The sequence below is a fragment of the Chelonoidis abingdonii genome, chromosome 1 (assembly GCF_003597395.2).
Source record: "Chelonoidis abingdonii isolate Lonesome George chromosome 1, CheloAbing_2.0, whole genome shotgun sequence".
Lineage (NCBI taxonomy): Eukaryota > Metazoa > Chordata > Testudines > Testudinidae > Chelonoidis > Chelonoidis abingdonii.
The window spans coordinates 328,932,354-328,950,468 of record NC_133769.1 but is presented as its reverse complement, the minus strand read 5'-3'; the positions used below and the strand labels follow the sequence as shown (position 1 = coordinate 328,950,468).

Below are 18,115 nucleotides of genomic sequence, written 5' to 3'. Positions count from 1 at the left end.
TAATCAACACTAAATACCCGGCCGGGCGCGTATGCTACCCAAGATCACAACCGGAAATCAACGGACGCCATCATCTCAGGCATTGGCACCTCACGAAGACTGTCTGAATGTGGATCTCGACCAGACCAGCCACCACACAGTTATCTCTGTGACACACTGATTCCTGAGGATACACAGCATCAGTATCCGGACATCACGATTTCCTGATGAACTCCAGAAAACACATCCACCACCTATGAATGTAAAAAGTCCTAACAAAAAGCCACACATTAAGATGAATACAAGCTGCCGACATATCCTGGGATACAAGCGAACGGTTGCGACTCTGTGCCTTATCCTCACACGCAACTATTCAAAATTGGAGACAAGAATCCAGATCATGCACGTATGTCACCCATGGCCACAATAGGCAATAGTTTAGCGACCGGGAACACACACTTCCACCTCGTCACCGCACCCTTCTTACTCGTAGCGCAGCTGTATCTCTCATCGGACCAGGGAGGAGACTCGAAACATCCACCATGATCAAAGCTTCCCCCACCATCAACCTCAGCCTGGACCAATCTACAAGGGAGGTCCACTTCCTAGACACCACGGTGCAAATAAGTGATCGATACATCAACACCACCCTATACCGAAAACCTACCGTCCGCTATGCCTACTTTCATGCCTTCAGCTTCCATCCTGGGCACACCACGTGATCCACTGTCTACAGCCAAGCACTGAGGTACAATTGATTGAACTAACCTCATTATCTCTAGCTTGCTTCTTGCTTGCATATATATACACTTGGCCCTGCAAATTTCCACTACATGCATCCAATGAAGTGGATATTCACCCACGAAAGCTCATGCTCCAAAATGTCTGTTAGTCTATAAGGTGCCACAGGATTCTTTGCTGCTTTTACAGATCCAGACTAACACGGTTGCCCCTCTGATACTAGCAAGGAATATAAACTCTGGGAAATGAAGTGAAAAATATAATTATGAAGGGCAAAAAAAAATGTAAAAGAATAGCTAGCTAAAGAGTCAAAAAATAATAGCTTCAGTACCAGGCAAACTTGTTGAAACTTTAGTAAAGAACAGAATTATCAGATACAGATGAACATAATTTGTTGGAGAAGAGTCAACGTGTTTTGTAAAGGGAAATCATGCCTCACTAGTCTACTGGTTGAGGGGGTCAACAAGCATGTGGCAAGGGGAATCCAGTAGATATCATGTACTTAAATTTTCAGAAAAATTTTGACAATGTCCCTCACCAAAGGCTCTTAAGCAAAGTAAACTGCCATGGGATGAGAAGGATGGTGCTCTCATGGATTGGTAACTGGTTAAAAGATTGGAAACAAAAGTAGAAATAAATGGTCAGTTTTCAGAATGGAGAGAGAGAGATAGTAGTGTCCCCCAAGGGATCTGTATTGGGACCAGTACTATTCAATGTATTCATAAGTGATCTGGAAAAAGGAGTGAACAGTGAAGTGGCAAAATTTGCAGATGATACAAAACGATTCAAGGTACACAGGCATACTGTGAAGAGCTACAAAAGGATCTCTCAAAACTGGGTGACTGGGCAACAAAATGGCAGATGAAATTCAGTGTTGATAAATGCAAAGTAATGCACATTGGAAAACATAATCTCAACTATACATATGAAATGATGGGGTGTAAATTAGCTGATACCACTCAAGAAAGAAATCTTACAGTCATTGTGGCTAGTTCTCTGAAAATACCCACTCAATGTGCAGTGGCAATCAAAAAACCGAACAGAATGTTGGAAATCATTAAGAAAGGGATAGCTAATAAGACAGAAAATGTCATATTGCCTCTATATAAATCCATGGTACGCCCACGTCTTGAATACTGTGCGCAAATGTGGTTGCCCGATTTCAAGAAAGATGTATTGGAATTGAAAAAGTTTCAGAAAAGGGCGACAGTAGTGATTAGGGGGTATGGAATGGCTTCCATATGAGCAGAGATTAATAAGACTGGGACTTTTCAGCTTGGAAAAGAGATAACTAAGGGGGTATATGATTGAGGTCTGTAAAATAATGACTGGTGTGGAAAAAATAAATAAGGCAATATTGTTTACTCCTTTTTCGTAGCAGAAGAACTAGGGGTCATGAAATGAAATTAATAGGGAGCAGGATTAAAACAAACAAAAGGAAGTATTTTTTCGACACAATGCACAGTCAGTCTATGGAAGTCTTTGACAGAGGATGTTGTGAAGACCAAGACTATAAGAGGGTTCAAAAAAGAAATAGATAAGTTCTTGGAGGATAGGTTCATCAATGGCTATTAGCTAGGATGGGCAGGGATGGTGTCCCTAGCCTCTGTTTGTCAGAAGCTAGGAATGGGCGATGGGATGGATCACTTGAGGATTGTCTGTTCCTCTAGGGCACCTGGCATTGGCCACTGTCAGAAGACAGGCTACTAGGCTAGATGGACCTTTGGTCTGACCCAGTGTGGCTGCTTTTTTGTTCTTATGACCTTTTACCTGCTAAGGATGAGGCCATTCCAGAAGTCTCCTAGGCTATTTGTTGCCATAGCAGACAGAATTCAGAGGCAGGCCATTTCCACCCAGAGAATCTCAAAGTGGGTCTCAGAGTGCATTAAACTCTATCAGATGTTGAGGCAGTCTCCACTAGGTGGGATTCAGGCCCATTCCACAAGAGCGCTAGCATCAACTATGGCCATGCTCCACAATATGTCCCTTATGGACGTATGTAAGGTGGCCATGTGGAGTTTGGTACACAACTTTTTTCTTTTCACTATCCCCTGGTGCAAGACTCTGACAGATGCCTCATTTGATGCAGTGGTCTCTGTTCTACGGTGCAGTCATCTTCCTTGCATCCTTCTCTTATCTAGGTACTGCTCGTTAATCACCTTCAGTGGAATACAATAGGGACCATCACTCAAAGAAGAAGGGGTGGTTACTTACGTGTAACTGGAGGCTCTTTGTGATGTGTGGTCTCTATCTGTATTCTGGTCCCGCCATCCTTTCCCTCTGCTGCAGATTTGTTAGATTTGTGGTAGAGAAGGAACTGAAGGTGCAGTCAGTCCGCCCTGCCCTTTATCTTCTTGGGAGAAACCATGGGGCAGTACAAAGGCATATGTGTGGTCCGATGGACATTCCTACTTTGAAAAGTTCCAAGTGCACAGCGCATGTGCATAACCCTCAGTGGAATACGGATAGGGACCACGCATCTCAAAGAATCTCCAGTTACGTGGAAGTAATCTCCCCTTCTGTACAAATTCTGCATTGTGCAGTGGCGTAGCATTCTCTCAGGAGCAAATTAAAGGTGAAAGATTACTACTTTATTACTGCTCCAGTGCTGCAAAAGGAAGACTTCAATATTTACCTCCAAATAAACTCTTGCCACTTAGTTTTCCTAAGGTAGATACCAGATTTCTGTATAAAAATATGCCCTCCTGGAATATATCTGTGATCCTACAAAGCTAAACATTTATTCTTGAATAGTGCATGGCTGTTGTCCTCAGACATTTAAAAAAAAGAAAACACCTGAGCTTTCAATCTCTGCAGGAAAATCATTGGTTCACGTGCTGATCGTTACCTTGCTTGACTTCTGCAACTTCCTCCTCTCTCTACTCTTCTTTGTGTCATTACCTTGGTTTGTTCCAAATTGCCCATCTCAAAATCATCTTTTTGCCTTTCAGTTGCTAACTTACAAAGATTTATTAACTGATATTAAAAAAGTAACTTGTTACCTTTACCTCCACCTTCGAGTCACTTCATTGTATCCCCACAGAACATTGCATCAAGTTCAAACTTTTTGTCTTCACTTTCTTACGGACCTGTATTATTCAGCCACCATGCTCTTGTCTCCTTTTACAATCCCTTCAGTCTGCTCTGTTTTGCCACATGTTTGCTTGTCTCCATTCTCAACCCCTACAGGGACACAAGCCTTGATGTCCCTTTTGTTTACTCCAACAAATGTCTCTGCACATTCCATATTGCCTTTTATCCTTGAAATGGTCTTCCAAACTCCGTTTGTCAAGTCTGCATCGTTACCTCATTCACATCATTCCTAAAAGCATATTTCTGCAGCAACATCTAGAAAAACAAGTATATTTAGTTACAAAATACCAAACCCTGTAACAGCCGCACAACCAACAGCAATAAGACCTTAACTGAGGAATCATATTTTCTGTAACCTGCGTCCTCTCCCCCAGCACATTACTTTTGGATGTTAGATCTTCATTTGTCTATTAAGTCCACTTAGACTAAAAACTCTTCAGGGCAGGGGCTTGTCATTCTTATGTTTTCTGGGCAGTGCCTAGAACGCTTGAGGGTGATCTAAAATAAGCAATAAAGGAAACACTTACTTAAGGTATATTAGGGAAATGTCCAGTGTACATTGTAACTTCCTATTTTGCTTGAACTATAACACTTTTTTTTTCTGTAAATTGCAGATTGTGAGCCATGCCTTTAGTAAAGAGAAACATTGAACCTAGGCACCTCTGCCGAGGAGCTCTTCCTGAAGGAATAACTAGTGAACTGGAATGTGTAACCAACAGTACCCTTGCTGCTATTATACGGCAACTAAGCAGTCTGAGTAAGTCTCTATAGTTTTGTGCTTTTGTTTATTAATGAAAAATTGAGTAGCACAAAGACTTTGTTTGCTTGTTTTAAATAGATTAAATTTTAAGACTTTGCCATTTGCAAAATGTATCATAATATTTCTGCTCTTATATTCTGCTTTAATTCTTCAAAGGTCTGTGCAAACAACACCTCCCTGAGGCAGCTAGAGTTAGATGTGGAAATTGTGGCACAGAGAGACTAAGGGCTGGTCTACACTACGGGGAAAAATTGATCTTAGATACGCAACTTCAGCTACGTGACTAACGTAGCTGAAGTCAAATATCTAAGATGGGATTACTCACCCGTCCTCACCGCACGGGATTGATGTCCGCGGCTCCCGCTGTCGATTCCGGAACTCCGTTGGGGTTGGTGGAGTTCTGGAATCGATATAAGCGTGCTTGGGGATCGATATATCGCGTCTAGATGAGACGCGTTATATTGATTCCCGTGCAATCGATTGTAACCCGCCGATACGGCGGGTAGTGTAGATGTAGCCTAAGTGAACTTGCTTCAGGCCATGAAAATCAGTGTAAAAGCCAAGATTAGATCATGCATCACAAATTCCCAGCTTTCAGTCTCTTGCTCAGTCCAGTAGACTACTCTGCTTCTTGACATTAGATGGCCATAGGAAGTTGGTTCAGTTGTCTTTTAAGAAACTTATTTTTTCTTAGGAATCTGGTCTTCCTTTATGTGCACGTGACCCGTTAATACTAATGGGAAGTAAACACACACATCAGGAAGAGAATGGATGCCATTGTCCCCTTGTAAACAGAATGGCAAACAGTAATTAAGGAAAGTTAGGGTAACTTAAGAGATTATTAGAAAGAAAGTCTAGATTTGTTTACATCTATTTCAAGAAAGAGCTTCAATATGTGTATTTTAGAAACTCAGATAATTACAATATTTACGTTAGCTATAGATTAAATGTTTGACTTTAGACTCTTTTCTGCCAGAAACAAATGGTTTCATGAAGTAATTTAAATAGGTAAAGCTCTTAATTAAAAAGTCTGTCATGTGACTTCACTAGGTTTCCAACTCCATAAGATAATGGCACTAGATATTATTCTTTTCAGCTTACATTTATTAGGAAAGTTTGAGGCTACTGAACTTGTTTAGAGAACAATAAGCTCTGACTAATCCACCTTGTACTAAACTGTGTTCAAGAAAAGTATCATGTTTAAGTATCTGACTGCAGTTCTGAATGTTGTTTATTGTGAGTGAATCTCATGGGGAATGTCCTCAGGATTCTATTTCTATATATATTATGGCAGTTATTGTGATGCTGACATTAAGATGGTGTCCTGTTCTGTTTTGCACTCAAAGCAGGTGCTCTACATGGAGGGCTTCTGTGCATTTCCGCTTACAGGATTTGGCACCTGTGGTATCAAGCTATGGAACTGCATTAAAAACTTGTCTGTTGGTAGGGGCACAGGAGTGCTCGTATGCTGGTGCTTGTCATTGGCTCCATCTGTACAAGAGAGTGCATGCCATTGCTGCTGAGGGCTAACAGAACTGCCTCTCTTATCCATAAGCTTGTTTTACCCCCAGTGTTCTATTACAACTATATTGTTAAGGAAAGTTTAGTTGGGAGCCATTCGGCCTCCAGTTAACCCCAGGGCTGTCAGGTCCCGAACCCTGCTGGGGTTCAGATATGTGCATCTTGCTCAGCTGTATTTCCTGAAACAGATGCCTCTCCATTTATTAGTATTAGGATCATATCTGAATCCTTATGTGCAAGGGTTGGCTAGTAGAGAACATCAACATGTTTATTCTGAAAGGAAAGAATAAAGCTTCATTTATGCAAAATTTTGATTATTTCTGACCACTTCAGGAAGTAGTACAATACTGTCTTTTATCCCATATACCAAGAATGTATCCTTCATCCAAAAGAGGGCCCTGAGCCCAGTGAGGGTAAAAAGGACAAGCTGGACCAGGTCTTGAGAGATTTCCAGCCTCCACAGGACTTCTGGGCTGGACTTGAGGTCTCGTGAGATTTGGCTTATGATTTGGACCATAAGGTCTCGCAGGATTTGGCACGAGATTTGGAGCCATGATGAGGGCAATGTGCTCTGTGTCACTTCCTGTTTGCTGGTTACCAGTAGTGAACCCAGCCTCCCTTCCTGTGCTAGGTTGCTGTGGGCTGTGCTAGTTGCCACTGCGAAGCTGAGAAGGAATTTTTCCCCATATCACAAGCTTGGCTGAGGCTGCTTGGGTTTTTTTCACCCTCCTCACAGAAAAACCTAGGGATTTAGTTTTGGACAACTTGAGGCTGGAATTCTCCCCCTCCCAGAGGTAACAATTTGGACTTATGTCAGAGTCATGTAGTTGTTGCAACTTTTGACAAGTGCCCATTGCAGAGCCTCACTGATATAAGCTGTTTTTCTAAAACAGATGCTCTAGGATTTACTTTGGGTAAGTTCTGTGGCCTGTGTTCTAAAGGAGGTCAGACTAGATTATCGCAATGGTCCCTTTGGGCCTTGGAGTCTATGAATCTATGACAGACCCTTGGAAAGGAAGGTGCTGAACCAGGAAGAGTTTAGACACAGACAGCCTGCTTCTCTTAAGACTCAAACTTCAGGTTCCCAAAAGGAATAAAAGATTGTAACTGTAATTGAGAGTCATGGAGCATGTAGACCTTAAAGATATTTGAAACTGAAAGTAGAATGGGTGTAAAACTCTGTTAAAATAAATATACCTCTTTGTTTTAAGTATTCCTGCGTTGTCCATTTTCTTTCTCACTCCACGCACTTCCTTAGTTTCTGTGGTGGTGAGATCATCCTGGCCCAATAGGCAATAATAAATTAGTGACACTGGAGTCCTGTAGAAAAAAACAGTATGTGATTAGGTAACTATGTGATTATATAACTAAAAACTGTTTCGTAATATATATGCAGAAGGGAGCTGCAGAGCCGGCACTTGGGGTAGGGGCAGCACATGCAGAATGGGGAAAGCCCTGGACCCTCCCCTCTCTCTCCCCAGCTGAAGCGTTGGAGTGGGGCAAGCTCTCTGTTGGGAGCTCAAGGTCTGGAATAAAAGGTCTGATGGCCTGGATGTAGTTTGCCCACCCTTGCCTTAAATACTAGTGGCATATTAGCGGCTACAGGCACAAGAAAAAAATACTATTTTTTTTCAGTCTCGGATACTTTCATTAATAAGCTTAAAAGAAGATAGTCTCTGTAATTAACACTGATTGGTTTTTGCTTCTCAGGCTCATCTGCATCATTGATTTGTTTCTTTTCTGTAACCAGCACTGATCATTTTCATTTCTTTCAGAAGGTAACTTCAGAGACATCTTATTCAGTATGTTAATACAGATTTTTGTAAGGAATTAATTGCAATTGATTTTTTCAGAGATTCCTACCAGAGATCAACTACAAATTCATGAACATTTTGTAGACAAAATGTCCCACAGGTTATTTACTGCAGACGTTGGAGAGAGATGTCATAATATGTATTATTTGATGAAAAGTAGTAGTGATCGTCTCAAAAGACTTAAGTATATTTTGCAAGCCACTTTATCAAGAAGAGTCTATTATGGAGTAGTGCGAGGATGATACATGGAACTGCAAGGAGGAACTGCCTTGTGGTGTCAAATATTACAGTAACTATAAGTAAACAGTAGAGATTGAAAGGTTTTTTTTTGCGTGAAGTGGAGAGGACTTTCAATTTATTTATCTACTTGGCGTGGCTGGGGAGAAGCTTTTAAAATTAAGGATTAACAGATCACCCCTGCTCATAAAAACCCTGATCCAGAAATAGTAATGGGTGATTGCAGTTTGACTTTTGGAATGTCTTATGCATAGATTTCCTGCTGTTTTTGAAAGTGAAGTAACTATTTTTTTTCTTTTTTGCAAATTAATAATTAACTTTTCCAGAACTATGTAATACTGTTTTTAAATGGCTGACTTTTAATAGCACAATTAGTTTTTAATATGGAAGCTATGATCCTTCTAACTTTAGACAGCTTTCAAGTTCTCAGCTTTGCAATTTATCAACTACATGTATTATTTAAAAAGTAATGTTCTGAGCAGCTTGAAAAGCTAAGTGTGTCAAAGAAATGGTTTGCAGCTATGTTCATTTGAGTTATCTGTTACACTATTGTTTTACCAGATTGTTGTTGTTGTCAGCAGGAAGTTAGTGTTCCATTCACCATTCATTTTTAGAGTAGTGAGCACCACTGAAAAATATTTTTCAATGTTAAAAAGAGAAAGTTATTCACAAGCAGCTCTTCAATCATCTCTTTTACCTCCTTTAAGCTAACTGACACATATATTGTTTTTCCTTTTTAAAAACACTTTATAAACTTTTAGCCACATCAGAGGAAATCTGTGAAAGCCAGTTGTGATAGAGTTCCTCCTCTACCTTGGTGGGGCCTGCGCTTATTGGCAGATTTGCTCACGTCAGTGATCTTCCTCACAGTCTGGATCAACTCTTCCTGTGTCTGATCAGGAGTTGGGAGGTTTTGGGGGAACCCGGGCCTGCCATCTACTCCGGGTTCCAGCCCAGGGCCCTGTGGATTGCAGCTGTCTATAGTGCCTCTTGTAACAGCTGCATGACAGCTACAACTCCCTGGGCTACTTCCCCCTGGCCTCCTCCAAACACCTTTTTTATCCTCACCACAGGACCTTCCTCCTGGTGTCTGATAATGCTTGTACTCCTTAGTCCTCCAGCGGCTCACCCTCTCACTCTCAGTTCCTTGTGCCTCTTGTTCCGAGCTCCTCACACGCACTTCCTCTCCTCTCCTCTGGCTCCTCCCTGCCTGACTGGAGTGAGCTCCTTTTTAAACCCAGGTGTCCTGATTAGTCTGCCTTGATTGGCTGCAGGTGGTCTAATCAGCCTGTTTGCTTTAATTGGTTCTAGCTGGTTCCTGATTACTCTAGTGCAGCCCCTGCTCTGGTCACTCAGAGAACAGAACCCTGCTTCTCCTGGGGCCAGGAGTAGCTCTCCCTTCGACCGCTCCACTGCAGAGGAAGGAGGGAGAGGGCTGCTGCTGGGCACTGGGCCCTCGCTGCTGCTGCTGCTGCTGCTGTTCCTGCTTCTGCTGCTCCTCTGGCTGGGCTAGACACCACTACCCGGCCCTCTCTCTCTTCTGCTCACTGACTGGCTAGTAGATTCCCCCAACCCTCGTTCCTGCGTTACCCACCTACGTCCTGATGAGGAGGGGGGGGCTGCTGCTGGCTTCAAGAGGGAGTGAGTGAGGGACCCCGGCTCTTGCTGAGGACACCTTCTGAGCGGGCGTCCTCCTGCTTGACACCAGTACAACCACCACCTGGCTGCTGGGACCCGTAGGCATTGCTGGCGATCGCTGAGACCCGGAAGGAGGAGAAGGAGGAAGGGGACGCCTGCTACGGAGCCCGTGATTACACGCACTGTGGAGGGCACTTCCTGACTGAGCTTTGTCAAACTTGCGTTGGTGGGGGTTTGGACTCTTCTGTTGGGACACCCGGGTGTGCGGAGATCCTGCACCCGTCCATCTGTGTTCCTTCGCCCCACCACCACGTGCCCCCTCCACACCCTGGCTGTTTCCTTCTGCTTTCGACTCCTGTCCTCTGACTGAGCTGCTCGCCGACCCACCACGCCCACTTCCATCATTTGGACGCTGCAGCACCTAACCATTGACTTTTGCGCAAGTGCCTGTGGGTGCACCCTCCCAGCCCCCTCCCCCTGGCACTGACCCCTTTCTTTTGCCACATTTGTCCCCCCACCTGTTCCTGTGGCTCTACTATCTCTGCCCCACCCTGAGCTGCCCCCGTGCTCCTCTACCTTCCACACTCGCCCCCCCCCACTTGTCCCCAAGCTGATTGGTCCTCCCCTCGTCGCCCACACCCCTCCCATCAATGGCCCTTCCCCATTGGTTCCCTTGTTCACTGCACCCCCTCTGCCGTTGTCCCCCTGATCCCTATGCAACTAGAGACACCGAACTCACCCCTTTCGCAGTGCCTGAACCCTCCCACCACCTAGTCCTGTTTAGCCTTCCCTTTCGCGCCCTCCTCACGCCTGCCGCAGCCTGCAGGGGAGGGGTGATTGCCTCCTTTTCATTCCCCTCCCTCGCTGTGTGTCCCCCTGCCGCTCTCCTTAGGCGGGGGACGTGGCGGGGGCCCCCTCGTGACGCTCCCACTGCCCCTGCTCCACCTGCCCCCATGTCCACTGCCCCAGCCTCCACCTCGACCGCCGCTGCCAATCCACCTACCTCCGCCCCTACTGGGGCACTGGCGGCAGCGAGTACTGGGGAGACCTCCACTGCTGCCACGTCCCTCGCCCCTTCCGATTCGGGGGGAGCCACCCCAGCCGGTGGGAAGAAGGGTAAGGGCCCCGCTAGAAAGGCCAGGCCCTCCATGGCGGAAACTGCCCCCGCTGCCGCAGCCCCACTTCCGGCTGCGGCATCCCTCCCCGCTATTCCCTCCACCAGCTCTGTAGGTGTCCCTCCCCTGGCCCCCAGCGCATATGCCCAGGTGGCGGTGGCCCCCCCTCCTGCCGCTGCTCCCCTGACCGCCGCTTCCGCTACCATCTACAGCGGCCGGGGCCCCTTTCCCACCTTGACCAGGAAGCATGGTGTCCGTTGCCTCCTGGTGCCCACCTCGCCCCACGTGGAGACCTACGTGCAGGCGTTGGCGAGGGTGGTGGGGCCCACGGCCATTGTGGCGGCCTCCAAAATGTATGGGAAGGTGGTCTTCTTCCTGGCATCAGAGGCTGTCGCACAGGAGGCGGTAGAGACGGGCCTGGCAGTGGGGGGCGTGTTCGTCCCCCTGGAGCCACTGGAAGACCTGGGGGGTCCGCTTGGTCCTGACCTCCGTCCCTCCCTTCCTGCCCAATGCTACCCTGTTGCCCGCCCTTTCTGCCCTGGGGCGCCCCATCTCCGTCATCAGCCCTCTCCCCTTGGGCTGCAAGGACCCCACCCTCCATCACATCCTCTCGTTCTGCCGGCAAGTGCAGCTTCAACTGCCGCCGGCAGCGCATGGCGGGGAGGTGTTCGAGGGGTCCTTTCTGGTCCCCTACCAGGGGGCCCACTACCGGGTGCATTATTCGAGGGGGGAGGCCCAGTGCTACCTCTGCCGGGCGATGGGGCACGTCCGGAGGGATTGCCCCTTGGCCCAGCACGGAGGAGCGTCCGGGACCCCTGAGCCCAGGCATGGCGCCGGCCCTGTCATCACCGGCACCCCTGGCTGCTCGGCACCCGAAGCTGCCCCTCCTCCTCCTTCTCTGTCCATCACTGTGGAGGAGGGTGCAGCAGAGATACCGCCGGGCGTGGGAGAGGGCTTGTCCCAGGGGGAATCCTCCCTCGCTTCTGCTATCCCTCCACTGCCTCCCCAAGTCCCTGAGCCATTGCTCTTGCCCCCCGATCCGACCCCTGTTAGCCAGCCCCCGGATGATGCCATGGAGGGCTGGTCATTAGTGCAGGGGAAGCAGAGCAAGCAGAAGGCTCGAACTTCCTTACATCCTTCATATTTGGAGGCCCCCCGGAAGAGCAGGAAGGGGGGCACCAATGACGAGCCTTCCGCCTTGCCCCCTGATGACTCCTGTTCTGTGGTGCCGGCTGGGGACATTGTGGCAGCACCGGAAGGTAACGCCACCCCTCCTCCGGGATCCCTCCCCATGGAAGCTCCTGAGGGAGCCTCTCTCGCCCCCTTCCCGCTCGAAGCCTCTGTGAGCGCTGAAGTGGGTATCGCCTTGGGTGCTAGTGGGGAGGGCCCTGGGGTGGTGGCTGGTGATCTCCCATCCATCTACGAGGACATCGAGGCCCTGGGTCTGACCCCGGTCACGCAGAGGGAGGATAACCCTCTGCCAGCGGGCCTCGATCTGGGCGACCTCACCCCGGTCCCCCTGTCCCCGAGTTCCCTTCCCCTGACCGCTGCTTCTGCTCCCGCCTCTGAGGGTCCCTTGGATTCTTCCATTGACCCGGCTGCGGGTGGCACCCTGTTGAAGGCTGCTGAGCCCCTTGGGGTGACGGCCAGTGCCCCGCTGCCGAGGTCCGGTTCCCAGGGGGTCTCCCTCTTGGGTGTGGAGGACCCGCCCTCCTTCCTAGGCGGGGATTCCATTGACGAACATCTATCTCTGGATGTCGAGGCTGCCACACGTGCCACAGTGGCTGTACCCGGCATCGTTAGGGGTCCCCTTCCTACTTCCCAGATTCCTGAGCCTGGCCAGGAGGAGCTCCCATCCAGTGGCTCACCTATAGAGGCTCAGGATTCTGCCTCTGCCCCCTTCACAGATTCCCTGATCCCCACCCTACTGCTGTTAGCCCTATCCTCCTGTGATGCCAGTGCCGCCCCTGGAAATACCCCCCAGGGTGCGGCTTCACTAGTTTTTCCTTGTCCCGACCCACCGAGGGCTGCTGTTCTCCTTCCGCCGCCCCTTGTTGAACCGGGGAGTGGGGCGGGTCTGCCCCCTGCCTGCCCGCCTTGGTGGGCCACGGGGCTGTGACAGGGGCCCCACTGGGGGACAGTCATCGATCAGTGACCCTGCCCCCCCATGCGCTGAGGGAGGAGCTGCGGGAGTTCCTCGAGGACGTCCGTGGCTCCCGTAACAAAGTCCAGCTTGCGCTCCCACCGGCGCTGGGGGATTCCATCAGATCCTCTGGCCTCGAGGCCCTCATGGGAGGTAGAGAGACGCGGAAGCAGGCTGCCGTGGCCTACCAGCGGTCCCGCCTCTCCATGACTTTTACTCACCTATGGGTAAACTCACGATTCTGCAAGCCTGCCGGGAGCTGTGGACGTGTCTGCGGCGAGGATCCCCCCACCCTCCTCCATGGACACGATCACTTTTGCCACATTAAACACTGGGCTGTAGAGGGGTCTCCGCAGGAACCAGGTGCTCCCTACCTCCGGAAAGGGGGCGTACTCTGTGATTCCCTGCAGAGACCATACGGATCCGGCCCTGCTAAGCTAGCTGCGCGCTGATCGGAAACAGGTCTACTTTAGCCACTTCTTGGTTCAGCCGGCGCTGGAGTGCGACCCTGTCTCCCCCGACCTAGGCCCGGGTTCGGGGTCCGCTGAGGCGTGCCGGGCCGCCTGCTGCACCTGCAGGTCCGCAGAGGGGCTTGTGTTAATCTTCGTCAATTTATGCCCGACACGGGCCCGGAGAGGTTGCGTTTATCGCAGCAGGCGCCTCCTCGCTCCCTGGATCCACGTGAGCCCGTCTGGAGGGGACTTTAACAACCACCTTGAGAACGGACCACTCGGGGACCGAGCAGTTGCCTGGCACACCGCGACGTCCCCGGAGATTCAAACCCACTCCCTGTGACGCTGGCCGCGACCACCACCCGTATACTCTCGACGTTCATCCGTCCGGTGAGGCCATCGTCGCGCCATCCGCTGGACCGCATTTATCTGTCACTTTCCACCTTTACGGGCCCACTCCTCCGGCATTCGGCGCCCCCTTTCGGATCAAACATCTGCATCGCAGACAGCCTCTTCTGTCGAGAGGCCGGGCCGGCCTATGCACTTGAAAATAATGTTTTCTGGAGGATGCGGGCTTTGTGGCGTCCTTTCCGGGATCTGGCTGGCCTGGCGAGGCAGTAGGCGCGCATTTTCCTCGTGCGCCGATGGGTTATGGGGAAGGTGCGTGCCCGCTCCCTGCCGTGACTACACCTGGCGCCAGCCGCGGAGGATCAGCCATAGAGACGTAGCAGAAGGTTTGACGGAGAGAGCGGGAGGTCTTGGAGCTGGAGAGGCGTCTGGCCGCCAGCCCCGAGGATCCATCCCTCTGCGGAGCGTGCCGGGAAGAAAGCGGAGGAGCTTCCGAGGCCCTCGAAGAACCATCGGGCCCTAAGGGGTGCTTTTGTTCGATCACCCGCATCCACCTCCTTATGGGAGATGGACCGCGGCTCCCGCTTCTTCTACGCCCTGGAGAAAAGGAGGGGGGCCAAGAAGCACGTCACCTGCCTCCTGCGGAGGACGGACCCCCCTCACGGACCCGGCGGAGATGTGTGGGAAGAGGGCCAGGGCCTTCTACGCGGGCCCTTTTCTCCCCGGATCCGACGATCCTAACGCTTGCAGAGTGCTCTGGACGGACTCCCGACGTCGGCACGGGCGACTGGGACCGGCTAGAGCTGCCCTCTCACTCTGGCCGAGTTCTCGGAAGCCCTCCGTCGCATGCCCACCATAAATCTCTGGCATGGACGGCTGACCGTGGAGTTCTACCGCGTGTTCTGGACGTTCTCGGCCCAGACTGGTCACCGTCTGGGCCGAGTCTTTGCAGAGCGGGGTCCTCCCTCTCTCGTGCAGGCCGAGCCGTGCTTCGCCTTATTGCCGAAGAGGGGGACCTCCGCGACTTACGGAATTGGCGTCCCATCTCGCTCCTCAGCACGGACTACAAAATCATTGCAAAAGGCCCATCTCGCTGCGGCTCTAGGGTCCGTGCTGGCGAAGGACGTGGTCCATCCAGACCAGACCTACACCGTCCCGGGCCGCACTATCTTTTGATGACTATGTATCTGGTCCGGACCTTCTAAGGAATTAGGTGTAGGGATGGTCTGTCGTTCGCCTCTTGTCCCCTGGATCAGGAGAAGGCGTTCGAACAGGATGGGATCACGGGTATCTCCTGGGTACTCTGCGAGCGTTCGGCTTCGGACCCCGTTTTGTGGGTTTTCTCCAGGTGCTGTACGCTTCTGCGGAGTGTCTGGTCAGGCTCAACTGGACCCTGACCGAGAGCCGGTCAGCTTCGGGCGGGAGTGCGGCAGGGGTGCCCCCCTCTCGGCCAGCTGTACGCTCTGGCGATCCGAGCCCTTCCTCTGTCTCCTCCGCGAGAGGTTGACGGGTTGGTGCTTCGGGAGCCGGAGCTGCGGCTGGTCCTGTCGGCGTACGCTGACGATGTGCTCCTCGTGGTCCAGGACCCGGGCGACTTGGGCGGGTGGAGCTTGCCAGGCTGTGTACTCGGCGGCCTCCTCCGCCCGGGTTAACTGGGTCAAGAGCTCTGGCCTGGTGGTCGGGGACAACGGGTGGCAGGCGAGCTCCCTCCCACCGCGCTTCAGGCCATCCGGTGGAGCGCGGGTCGCTGCTCTATCTCGGCGTTTACCTTCTGCCACGCATCCGTCTCCGCCGGAGAACTGGCACGGTTTGGAGGCAGGGTGACGGAGCGGCTCCGGAAATGGACAGGACTACTCCGGTGCCTCTCCCTTCGGGGGCGAGGGCACTGGTGCTTAATCAACTGGTCCTGTCCATGCTCTGGTACCGGCTCAAACACCTGGTCCCGGCCCGGATTTCCTGGCCAACCTCCGGACGCGATTCTGGAGTTCTTTTGGCCAGGGACGCACTGGGTCTCTGCAGGGGTCCTCCACCTGCCCCTGGAGAGGAGGAGGGGGGCAGGGGCCTGAAGTGCCTACGCACTCAGGTCCGTGTCTTCCGCCTCCAGGCCCTGCAGAGGCTCCTGTATGGTGGCAGTAGTCCGGCGTGGAGCGTACTGGCGCACGCCTTCCTCCCCGCTGCTTCCGAGGGCTCCGATACGACCGGCAGCTCTTTTTACCTCCATCCTGAGAGGTCTTCCGCGAGACCTCTCCGGGCTGCCGGTCTTCTACCAAGACCTCCTCCGGACCTGGAAGCTCTTTTTCCACGAACCAGGTCCCGTGGCGGCCACCGTGGGGGCTCCGACTCCCCTCGCGAGCCCTGCTACACAATCCCCAGCTTCGTGTGCAGGTGGCGGAGTCCCCCGCGGTGCGCCGCGAGGCTGGTCTTGGCGGGAGTCACCAGGGTCGGAGACCTCCTGGACTACGACCGGGGAGACGGTGGTGGTTGGATCCCCTGACGCTTCGCCCGGCGCATGGGGCTCTCCAGACCTCATACTTCCCTGGCGCGTACTTCAGGAGGGTGAGGGCTGCTTTGCTGCCTGCTGCTTGGGCTTACCTCGACTGGGTCCTGCGAGGGGGACGCCCCGCCACCCCCTCCACCCTGGGCCCCGTGGACATTTTGTTAGGGCCCTGCCCGTGGACCCAATCGCCCCCTCACCCTTTCACTGCAAGCCGGCTGCCATGATGTGCAGCGGTTTCTGTTCCAGGACGCGCCACGGAAAACATCTGTACACACTCGTGCTCCACACCCTTCACTACTCACCCTCGGTCCCGCCCCGATACCAAATGCGGGACCTCCTGCCACCTCTCGAGGGTGAGAAGCCACCGGTGGGCCAGCTTGTACTCTGCCCTGGGTCCCGAGGCCCACCGGGATGTCAGTTGGCGGCTCCTTCATGGGGCCGTGAGCACGGCGTGTACTTGGCGCGGTTTCACCCCTGTCCCTAACACCTGCCCTTTCTGTGGCGAGAAGGAGACCTTGGCGCACCACATTTTATTTGGAGTGCGCCAGGTTGCAGCCCCCCTGTTCCGGCTCCTCCTGAACCTCCTATTGCGTTTTGGTTGCACTTTTCCCCTCACCTGTTCATCTACGCACTCCCCATCCGTGGCCCCACGAAGTCGCAAGGATCTCCTTATCAACCTCCTCTTAGCCCTGGCCAAACTATAGCCATCTACAACACCCAGGAGAGGAGGTTGGCTGATGGGATTTCCTGCGACTGTGGGGCCTATTTCCGCTCCTCTTGTTCCTGTTCACGCATCCCGGGCGGAGTTCCTCTGGGCGGCGTCCACTGGCTCCTTGACGCCTTCTGAGGAGTCAGTGGGCGTTGTCCGGGGTTCTCTGCTCGTGTCCCCCATCAGGTTCCCTTAGTTTTAGCCCCTATGACCTCACTCCCGATCCTGTTTTTTCGTTAGTTGTCTCACGTAATTACTTGGTGTCCCAGACCTGTGGGTCCTCCCCTTAGGCTGGGGGGAGGTCCTTTAGAAGTGGGCGGGCTTCGCCCGCTCACCCCCGCTGGATGCCAATAGGACCAGACTCCTGTACCCCACTGGCCTGGGTCTGTCACACAGTAAAGGGCCTGGGGAAGAGTAGTGGAGCAGTTTCTCCCATCTAGATAACCTCTGCAAAATGCAAACTTTTAAGATACTTTTTCCTAGCTTTTCTGGTTGTAAAGAGAATCTTCTGAATGTGATCAGATGCAGTGTTATCTTATTAAATCTACAAGTACACTGAAACAATAACTCTGAGCTGCAAACAGACCATTTTAATGGAAAGTTAATTCTGAAGTCTGAAGATGAACATTTAAATAGAGGCATTGCTAAAAGTTTGTTCCCCTCCCCCTTTTTTTTCAGGTCCTTATGACTGTCAGCTGTCCTCAAGACTTTTTTGGGGGTGGGAGGTGGAGGGCAGAAAGGTGGCACAATGCCACATCTATCCCCCCACTATGTGCACTAAGCAGAGCTTGGGTGCACCTCAGGACCTAGTTCATCATGTTATCTACAGGTTTTGACACCACACTTAGTGGAGGTTCTACTACTGGGAAACTCCCCCACTCAGAAAAGAGAGAAAATAAAATCAGAATATTGTAAATTTTCCTTCATCCTTATTCTGTGAGCATCACTTATCACTGTTAAATTAATAGACTATCTTTTCCAAATAAAAGATCCAGGAAAGGGAAGGCTCCTCCAGGGTTCTAGAATGTGGACATTTTTCACTCTCCAGCAATACATTCCAAAACAGCC

General features: G+C 51.3%; 1 protein-coding gene across 2 annotated transcripts in view; it reads left to right on the top strand.

The window, feature by feature from the left end:
- Positions 1-18,115, top strand: part of WASF3 (WASP family member 3) — a 90,823-nt gene that overhangs the window by 46,239 nt on the left and 26,469 nt on the right. For both annotated transcript variants that reach the window (XM_075061656.1, XM_032765329.2), the window contains exon 2: positions 4,428-4,570. In XM_075061656.1, the coding sequence (XP_074917757.1) occupies positions 4,438-4,570 (133 nt within the window). In that variant the 5' untranslated portion in view covers positions 4,428-4,437. The remainder of the gene's footprint in view (positions 1-4,427; positions 4,571-18,115) is intronic.